At 39.7% G+C, this 10,351-nt stretch overlaps 2 protein-coding genes across 2 annotated transcripts; both read left to right on the top strand.

Moving 5' to 3' along the window:
- Nucleotides 1-3,188: 3,188 nt before the first annotated feature.
- Nucleotides 3,189-4,266, top strand: fabp4b (fatty acid binding protein 4b). The gene is made up of 4 exons (XM_056381096.1): nt 3,189-3,346; nt 3,515-3,690; nt 3,843-3,944; nt 4,104-4,266. Exons 1-4 carry the CDS (start codon nt 3,274-3,276, stop codon nt 4,152-4,154), a joined length of 402 nt encoding a protein of 133 aa, XP_056237071.1. The 5' UTR covers nt 3,189-3,273; the 3' UTR covers nt 4,155-4,266.
- Nucleotides 4,267-6,133: 1,867 nt separating this feature from the next.
- Nucleotides 6,134-9,377, top strand: LOC130171610 (protein FAM8A1-like). The gene is made up of 5 exons (XM_056379670.1): nt 6,134-6,612; nt 7,485-7,605; nt 7,737-7,860; nt 7,977-8,116; nt 8,224-9,377. The coding sequence occupies exons 1-5, from the start codon at nt 6,147-6,149 to the stop codon at nt 8,366-8,368; spliced, it is 996 nt and encodes a 331-aa protein (XP_056235645.1). The 5' UTR covers nt 6,134-6,146; the 3' UTR covers nt 8,369-9,377.
- The last annotated feature ends 974 nt before the right edge of the window (nt 9,378-10,351 follow it).

Here is a 10,351-nt window from a genome sequence, read left to right as displayed (position 1 = left end):
GTTAGAAACACTGGGACTGAATTACGACGGCTTGCAGTGACTCATGAAGCAAAGAAAATGTTTCCTCGTGTGATTTCATTGTAGGTTAAAAATGGGCACTCAACACAGGGGACATTTCACTGCACCCATATTCACTATCAGCAGCTCATGATTTGCTTACTTATTATATAACCAAAAGAGCTTTGCTATTTCTTTTTTAACTATTTTTGGTTTATGATTGAATAGAAATGTTTTTACAGGTGCTAAATGTTATTATCTCTAACCCAAGTGCTTCTTTATTCCAGTTGTTTATCTCAGAGAGGAATTGCATGCTCCCATAAGGTTCATGTGCTGTTGACATCCCTCATATATCTACTACATCACGCACAGTTTGGAAAAGCAATAACAACCTAACTCATTACTGGAGATACGTTTCTTGTCATGGATATTTACACCATTTTGCCATCAAACCTCACTACTTTCTTTTATTTCTATGCTTTCATACTTTAACAACCATTTTATAACTTCCAGGCAGTGACAAATCAGTTTCAAGTGAGTTTATAAAGCACCACTTTACTCCCAAATAATGTCTGAAAGACTCAAATGTGAAACTATTGCATGGTGGGAGGTCAGAGGAGCATGTAACAACTCAATCCATTTTAATCCACTGAGGAAATATATCACAGGGCACTCATCTGATCTGAATCTGATTTGCTCTGAGCATCTCCAGTCATTTGTCTGACTCTTTTCCACTTTAATCTCTTTGAGACATTCATCAGCAGCACCCATGAGCTCTTACATTAACCCAATATTAAATCCAACTGAAATATTTATGAAATATGGATTAATATATTGTTTCTCTTATTGTTTGATGAACAAAACTATATTGCTATTTACACTTTTGCAATGCACAGGCTTTCGCAGAGAGGATTTAGATGGAATAAATAAATACATAACTGGAATGGCACTATTTTCTGGGAAACTGAGGAAAACGTCAAAAAAAAAGATGTGGCAGTGTTAAAAATTCCTTGATCTTTAATCGGATCAACACCAAAATTTTATAGATTCTTCCCTGACACACGCTCCATCCCTCCACAAATTGGTTCATTATTTTTTGCATAATCCCGCTGACAAACAAACATGTTAAAACATAATCTCCTTGGTGAAGGTCATAAAAACTTAGCTATGATACAGTGGTGGAGTCTGTACAGGACCTTGAACTAGATCTGGGATAACTCCTCAAACAGCAGAACCAGAAGATAAATTTGACTTTTTTTTTTTTTTTACTTTATATGACCAGTTTTGTTTTTCTCTCAAATACAACTGTAAGTCATTTGCCTTTATTTAGTATTTAGGGGTTGCTTGTGTTTTTAAAAGGCTTACCATAAGGTCTACTGTAATGTATTTCTGAAACCAATGGGAGGCAGTAGCCCACATGGCAGTCTGACATTTGGACACAGATCCACTGATACCTGATTGTTTTCTGCCACAGTTTGGATAGATCCACACTGCCACTCAAAACAATCTTTGAACACCTCATTCTATTGCAGTTTTTGTTGTGAAGCAATGCAACAAATTGCAAATATTCAAATGAACTAACAAATGTTATGTAAAAAGATATGTAAGGAATACATATAAATAAAACAAGAATTGCTTAAATTTAAATGGAAATCCATTTCATTGTATATTTTTTGTAAAGTCTGTTGCGTTTATCTACAACAGTTACTATCAGAGCCTCTGTGAACTATTTTATCTGCTTTTCACAGGCGCCATCTACTGGTTACAACCTCTATTTAGCCAGAGCAGGAGTGATGTTTGAGGAAGTTCCCGTCAGATATAGGGTAAAACTTTATGATGCAATTAGGGGCAAGACATTTTAACTACATTTGAATATTACATTTTATTTGAATTCTAATACTCCTAATGAATTTTGCATACAAAAATCTAAATTTTCTTCCTGTTGATATAAATGGGAACAGTTTACTTTATATTTAGATCCCATCAGAGTGGACTAGGGGCTGCATCTAGCCATTATTTTCATTATGGATTAATCTACCAGTTACAGTAAATACTGAAAAATGCCCTTTATAATTCTCAACAGACCAAGATCATGTCCTCATCAAATCAAATCCTCATATTTGAGAGGCTGAAACTGCAAATATTTGACATTTTAGTTTGACAATTTATTAAATAATGATCATTTATCAAAATAGTTGTAAGTTAATTTTCTGCAGTCAGTTAGTCGACTAATCCTGCAGCTCTTGAGTGGTCAGTATGTGCGATGTTATAAAGAGGTTTTTGATGAGTTCCCTGAACAAGCGTTAATTGTTCATTTTCTTTTTCAATATTTATTTGATTATTATGTGTACCATTATTGTAATTGTTATTAATGATGATTTATTCATGTAGCCTATTTGTGAATGATGTTTATTTTCACAATAATGCAGCATATACAGCCAGAAGCATTGATTCTACAAGTCTCTGAACTCTAATGGAGGGAGGAACACCATTCTTCCAAAAGATATTCCCTCATTTGGTGTTTTGATGATGGTGGTGGACAACAGTGTTCAACTGGGTTGAGATCTGGTGACTGGAAAGGTCATAGCATATGATTCACATCAGTTTCATACTCCTCAAACTATTCAGTGACCCCTCGTGCCCTATGGATGGGGGCATTGTCATGCTGGAAGAGGTGTGCCCCAACAATGAACCCTCTTTCAAAGTTACCCAGATATTTCTCTTTTGCCTTCTTGATACAAAATCAGAATTAACTGGGACGGCTCAGCATGTCATGTTCATGCCACAGAGAGTGATTGGATGTTACAAAAGTACCATCCAGTAAACCTGTATTCATTCAGGTTTTTTCTGAATGAATAAGTCACCCATCTGTATCTGGCTGCTGAGGATATTTCTTAATGTTGGTCTTACAGAAAAAATGTAACATTTCTCTGCATCTTTCCGTCTGCAGCCACACACACACACCAAATCCTATCAGGTCCCATTATTGCAGCACTCTATCACCTCCTCAATTCACGCTCAAGTCAGCAGACCCGGGCTAAACTCACATTTCATTCCAATCAAACACACCATCAAAATCTGATTTAAAGAAACGCCCCCTAATCCGCCCGTTTCCATGGTAATGTCAGCGCCTGCTCATGATTGGTGGTCCTGGATTAAACGCGTCCTCGCTCGGGCTTTAAATATGAAGTTTTCTCCGTGTGTCTGTCTCTTCGCGCTTCACCATCGGAAGATCGTGTTTCTGTGTTAGCACACTTGAGCTTCATCTTCACCACCATGGTTGAACAGTTTGTTGGAACCTGGACTCTGACTGCCAGCGAGAACTTTGATGAGTACATGAAGGCGATCGGTAAGTGAATCTGAGTGGATCTGAGTTGATTTGTCACCGGGATTATGTTGTTGAATGGTAGGAGTTAAAAGGTGTTGGGTAGAGTTTAGTCCGATGTGATCTGTCCTAACATCACACAGCCAAATCCGTTCAGAAACAACATCCTAACTTATCCTCATTGTATTGAAGGTGTGGGCTTCGCCACGCGCCAAATGGGCAACATGGTAAAACCCAACCTGGTGATCAGCGTGGGTGATGCTGGGGTTATTTCAATGAAGTCTGAGAGTACTTTCAAGACCACGGAGATCAAGTTCAAAGTGAACGAAGAATTCGACGAGACGACCGCAGACGGCCGAGAGACTAAGGTGGGTAATCGTTTGCCATTACAAACACTCCAGCTTCATTCTATGGAAGCATTGCATGTTTCCTAACATGATGGCATGCTTTTCAGATAAACCCACTATGATTTTTTTTTTTTTTTTTTTTTTTTTTTTTCTCTCTCCCCCCCTCCCCCCAGTCCACCGTCACATTTGAAAATGGCAAACTGGTGCAGAAACAGACCTGGGATGGAAAGACGACGACACTGGAGCGAGAGATTCAAGATGGAAAACTAACAGCTGTGAGTAATTAACTAATCAACTGAGCAACTGTGATATTAAGAAGTTTGTAGAGTTTAAACATGCATTGCTCCCAGTGTAAAGTGGTCATGTTTGCATTTTTAAGCTTATCTTTGGACTATAATGAAATGACTTGTAACATTTGAACTTTGTCTCAACAGAAATGTATCATGGGTGAGATTGTTGCAATGAGGACCTATGAGAAGGTTTAAGTCATTAAACACCAAAGTTGCTGCATGAGCCTGGACCTCTGTTCCATTACAAACATCAAATGCACTGAGATATTGCCAAACATGCCAATAAAGTCTGAACTGTGATACTTCAGTCTGTAATAGTTGTGTGTGGTTTTTTTTTTTTTTTTTTTTTTTTTTTTTTTTTTTTCCCTTTCCTTCTTCTCCCCCTTTTTAGCATACATGTTTGTGCCTTTTAACAGTACTAAGCATCTCCATGGTTAAATGGTCAAAGTACCATTAAGTCTATGCTAATGAATGCACTTGGGGTATGTTTGGAATTACTCAACCAACTCTTTAAGGTGGAGCATATTTTGCCAATGCTAAAACTGGTTTCAAAGTCAAACTACTCACCCAAGGTCACAAATCAGAAATTGCAACTCTAGAGACTCGTGATCATTATGGTCTTGGTGTAACTCCAATCCCTGTTTGGTGTTTCAGACTCATGCTAATGGCTAGGTACCAATTTTCAAACTTTTTTTTCATAAGTCATAATGAAGCATTTGTCTAATTTCTTATTGCAAGAAACCCCTAACCAGTTCAAAATCATACTACAAGCTAAGTGGGCATGGGGAGGGGTGTACAAAAGAACTTGTTCAAACAAGGAAAAGCAACATGTCCCAGTATCAGAGCAGCCCTCTTAATGACAAAGGAGGTGGGAAGGCCAAATCCCTGCTTGGGGTTATAGTAGTGACCTCTCATTTGTGCCAGGCTTCTTGTCTCTAATGCACAAATGTGGAGTTCATGCAAGTGCACATAATTTCTTTTAATTAGGGTCCTTTGGGGCAGTAGGTTGAGGCCCAAATCCTTTCTAGGATTTTGTGAATGACTGTGACCCTGGGTGGTACTGACTAATGAAAAGCTGATTTGTTGCCTTGAGTGCCACATGCATGCACACTGTTTTAGGCATTTATCTTTCTCAACATGCATGTTTTTGAAGCTTTACAGTTTTGTGCAAATTAAAAATTTTCACTTCAGTTTTGCTATTGTGATGTCTTCAAAAATGTGCATACAATAGACATCTGTGCAGAACCGTGAGTTATTCAAAACTCATTTTAGATTCTTGAATACCCTATTGTTAGGGATTAATCTTATTTGGCTTTGGGACTCTGGCCTTTGAAATGGTTTTATCCCTTTAAACACAATCACACCATGATTGTGAGCTGATGAATTCTTAGAAACGGTTCAAGATTGACTTAGCTGCTTTGGTGAAAAGACCCAGTGGCTATATACACAAAGAAATATTGTCTTAATTATAATCTAATTGACACATTAAAAACAATCTGTTGGTTATAACTGATTAATCATCCCATTGATAAAACAGCAAAATATGTCAAAATAGCAGATTGTCTCAGATCTGATGTTTCAAGGGCCTAAAGTGATGTCTCAAGCTGCTTGAGTCTGACCAGCAGCATCAACGTGAAGCTGCAAACCAGCAAATGTTTGCAGCAATAAATAATTAGAATTCTTTTAAAATCAAGGCTTCAATAAGGTTATAGTTTGTAGTCCCATATGTACTAATGAATGCTGTAATAATCAAGGCAGGAGGTGGTCTCACCCGAACAAATCCAAAAGTAACATTTTGCTTCACTACCTGCTCATTTGAATTATTACATAATGTGAACTTGACCCCAAATGTCTTAATCTCACTGCAGCCCTTTACGTACAATCTGTGTTGCGGCCTGTATCTCGCCGAAATGTCCCCCCTTCGGTTGATGGTTGTAATAGCAGGGAAGGATTGGACTGTACCACTGTATCCCGATAAAGCGGGGGTCACATTTTGTCATGAAATGGACAAGAGTTTTGTGACGGTTTGTCTGCCCTCGACAACAAATAATTCAGCTATTTATAATTCAGTATACTTATCAACAATAATGTGTATCGACTATAATGTTCACTTTACAGCCACCTTGTCTTTGTCCAGATGAAACGATCCCGAATGACGTCGTACGTGACGCGACGTCATCATCAAACATGGCTGACAAGGAAAATACAAACATGGAAGTCGATAAGGAAAAGAATAAACCTTTTACCAACAACGTTAAGCCACTCGTTGACGAAGCTACCCAGGGAACAGGCAACCAAAACAATGTCGAAAGCAAGAAGGGTGCCGATGAAAGCAGCGCCACGGCGGAGTACTGCGAGAAGCTGCAGGCGTGGATGTGGCAGTACTACACAGGATATGTGAACTGGCAGAGCTGGCTGGCAGCGTCAGCCATGTCCTACCCTCATTATTTACAGTCAGCCAGCGGGACGTCGACGACATCTCTTGATTTAAACTCCCAGCACTGGTACAATAGTCCGTTTGGTCTTCCGCTGTCGCCTTACCCGCCTGCCGTCGCCTCCTCAAGTAGCCGGGTAGGTGAGGCTGCAGGTGGGGCTGCAGTGCCTGGTCAACCGCAGCAGCAGCCACAGGAGAATGGAAATGCACAGAGGCCAGGTAAAAGCGACGGACTTCAGGCTGACTGCTCAGTCTCCAGGTTGTCAAAATGTACTTACAACCACCACATCTTCTTGTACAGCAGTTACACTGTATGGCCAAATGTTTATGGACACCCCTGTCTTTGTTTGCCTTTGGTTTGGGTCTGTTTTATGGTTTGGGCTGGACCACTTTATACTTTTAGGAAAACTATTAATGCTACTGTATACAATGATTTTTTAAACAATAGAGTGTTATATCTTTGTGGCAACAGTTTGAGCAAGGTCCTTTCGTGTTTCATGACAATACCGCATTGTACAAAGCGATGTATACAAAGAAATTGTTGCCCCGCTCTGATGTGGAAGAACTTGACCCCAACCCCTTTGCAGGGCAATAGACTATATAACTTTTCCGTTACACTTCTTTTACATTTTACACCGCGATGGTCTAAAATTCCGTTTCTATGCCTTCTGCATACTGCTAGATATATAATATAATTCTGGTGGGGGAATAATAAATACTTATACCCCCCAGGTTCCTGAACCCCACCAAAGGCCTCAGTAGCAAAAGGTAGTTACAGCCCTCCCCCAATGAACACCTTTGGGATGAAGTTGGACGCCTACTGCGTGCCAGATTTTCTCATCCAAATGCTCTTGTGGCTGAACTAGAGCAAATCTGTGCAACCTGGTTTCAAAAATCTTTTTGACAGCCTCCGTAGAAGTGAGCACTGTCACAGTATATCTGCCAATGGTTTTGAAATGACATGGGAATCTGCATACAGGGTTAACATTAGGGTGTCCACATACTTTTGTCCACATTGTGCACTGTACATGTTTAATTTCATGTTTGTTTTTTGTTTTTTTGTTGTTTTTTTTGTTGCTGCTTTTCACCAGGACGTGAGTATAGCATTCCTTCACCTCTTCAAAGACTCCTGGCTGAGATGGTGGATTTCTTCATTTTGTTTTTCATCAAAGCAACTATAATCATCAGTATTATGCACCTCAGTGGAATCAAGTAAGTTTGTAGTAGTGGTGGTAAAATGATGCATGTGTTTTGTCACCCTTTTAAAAAAAAACAAAACCAAATTGTAATTCGAGCTAATGTTTGGATTAGTATCATAGACATATTTTCCTTTTACCTTTCAGGGATGTTTCCAAGTTCGCCATGCATTTCATCGTGGAAGAAATAGATGAGGACACATCAATGGAGGAGCTACAAAAAATGATGCTTGTGGCACTTGTGTACCGAATATTAGTGTGTTTTTATGAGGTGAGTTTGGCTTAATCAAAGCAGTGGTCTCAACCTGAGCTGTCAGCTGTTTCTCTGTTTATTGTTGAAAAGCCCTCAGTAGTGAAGTGACAGACCCTATGCCTGTCTCATTTCAGATCATATGCATCTGGGGAGCAGGAGGAGCCACTCCAGGGAAGTTTCTCATTGGACTCAGGGTTGTTACATGTGATTCATCAGTTCTGGTCCAACCGAACAGGGTGCTTGTAGTGCCAGCAACTAATGTCTCTCTGTCTGCGTGAGTAGTTCATTTTAAAGGTTATCCTTCAGCAGTTTCATAACAAATGCAACCAGTCTCAGCCTTACATCCTGTATTGTAACCACTATCCCTGTCTCCCTCTACAGATCAACTGTCCGAGCCTTGAACAAGAACTTTTCAATTGCCTTCTTTTTCCCGGCCTTCATCACACTTCTGTTCTTTCAGCACAACCGGACTGTGTATGACATGGTAGCTGGTACAATTGTTGTCAAGCGCTCCAGGGTCAGATGACGCTGAAGAGCCCACAAGAGGGTCAGACAATAATGCTGAGCAGGCGCTGTGTGATGTTTTCTGAAAAATGCCAGCAGAGCTCCTCAGACTCCGCCCTTTCAAGGTATCGTCTGAACATGCAGGAGCATTAAGAAGTTGGCAGAGGGGTTGATACGCATCAGAATGAACTATTTGAGTTCCCAACTTGTTTTTGGTTTTTCTCTGACACATACTGTATTTCCGCATGTATTTCTACATGCTGCTTTCGGAATCTGTTCCTGTGCCAAATTTGTCTCCTCTGAAGACTGGATAAATGATGGTATATTCTACCTTTTCATTAACACAAGATTTGCCTCTTTGTAAATACTCTTCCAAACTAAGGGTGAATGTCTTGGATCACTCAGTATTTAAGTTGCTAATTATGCATACATGAGATTATACCTGCAGTATCTCTTTGTATTAAAAACTCATCCTAAGAGTTTTATGCTCAGACCTTTCAGTTTTTTTTAGTTTTGAGCTCTGTCACTGCATTTCAGCTGCTGTGATACTTTGGTTTAAAAGCACATTTAAATGTATTGAAGGGAAATGTAAACCTGAACACAGCTGCTGTTCCTTTACTCTGACTGAAAAGTTAATGTATTATGCATTTTATGTGATTAACTGTATTTTGCATTTTAGAAGACTGAATGAAACCACCACTTATTACCTGCATGCTTGAGATGTCTGTCTTTTAGCTGTTTGTCAGCTATTTGATAATTCTCACAATGTTTTCATACTAATTAAGAGGCCATGTAATGTTTTGTTACACTGCATTAACTCATGAATGTGCCATTACGTTTGGTATATGTAATGAGTGCATACAGTGGCTTCGGAAAGTATTCAGACCCCTTCACCTTTTCCACACTTTATTGTGTTTGAAATTAATTGTAAATGCATACAGTTGTCATTTTGTCCATCAGAAAATCCATAATGACAAAGAGACATGTTTTTAGAATTTTTGGCAATTTATTAAAAATCAAAAAATCTCTCATTTACAAAAGTATTGAGACCATTAATTCAGTACTTAGAAGCCCATGTGATAGCAATTGAGTCTTGCGTAAGTCTCTATAAGCTTTGTACATATGGATTTGGGCAGTTTATCCCATTTCTCCTTGCAGGTCCCCTTCAGATCTGACAGATTGGATGTGAAGCATCTGTGAACTGCCATCTTCAGGTCTTTCTACAGATGTTCTGCGGGCTTTAAGTGTTGCCTTCAGCTGTGCCCCTCAAGGACAGTCAGAGATTTGTCCCAATGCAACTCCAGCGTTGTCTTGGCTGTATATGCTCCAGGTCATTGTCATGCTGAAAGGTGAACCATTGCTGGAGCAGGTTTTCTTCAAGGAACTGTCTGTATGTGAAAGCTTTCATCCTTCCCTCAATTCCAACCAGTCTCCCTGTTCCTGCTGCTGAGAAGCAGCCGCGCCAGAATGCTGCCGCCCCCATGCTTTACTGTAGGAATGGTATTAGCCAGGTGCTGAAAGGGTTAAATTTTTGTCTCATGAGACCAGAGAATTTTTTTCAACATGTTATCAGAGTCCTTTAAATGCCGTTTGACAAACTTAAAGTGGGCTGTCATATGCCTTTTACTCAAAGTGGCTTCTGTCTGTAGCCACTCCACAATAAAGGTCCTGGATGATGAAGTGTTGGTGAGAGGGTTGTACTTCCGACAGGTTCTCCGTCTCTGCAGAGGGACGTCAGACACTCTGTTAGTGTGATCGTTCGGTTCTTGTTCACATCCCTGGTAAAGGCCTTCTTTGCCTGTTTGCTCAGTTTGATCGTAACACATGTCTTCCATTTCACAATTATTGAGGCCACAGTGCTCCTGGAAAGACCAAACGCTTTAGAAATGGTTTAATATTCTTACCCTGATCTTTGCCTAGCACAGTTTTATCATGAAGGTCTACATAATCCCTGAACCTCATGGCTTGGTTTTTGGCCTGAGATGCAGTGTGTTAGAATTTTTTG

The sequence above is a fragment of the Seriola aureovittata genome, chromosome 7, assembly GCF_021018895.1.
Source record: "Seriola aureovittata isolate HTS-2021-v1 ecotype China chromosome 7, ASM2101889v1, whole genome shotgun sequence".
Taxonomy (NCBI): Eukaryota; Metazoa; Chordata; class Actinopteri; order Carangiformes; family Carangidae; genus Seriola; species Seriola aureovittata.
Note: the sequence above shows the minus strand (reverse complement) of the source record. Positions and strands in the feature narration are given on the sequence as shown.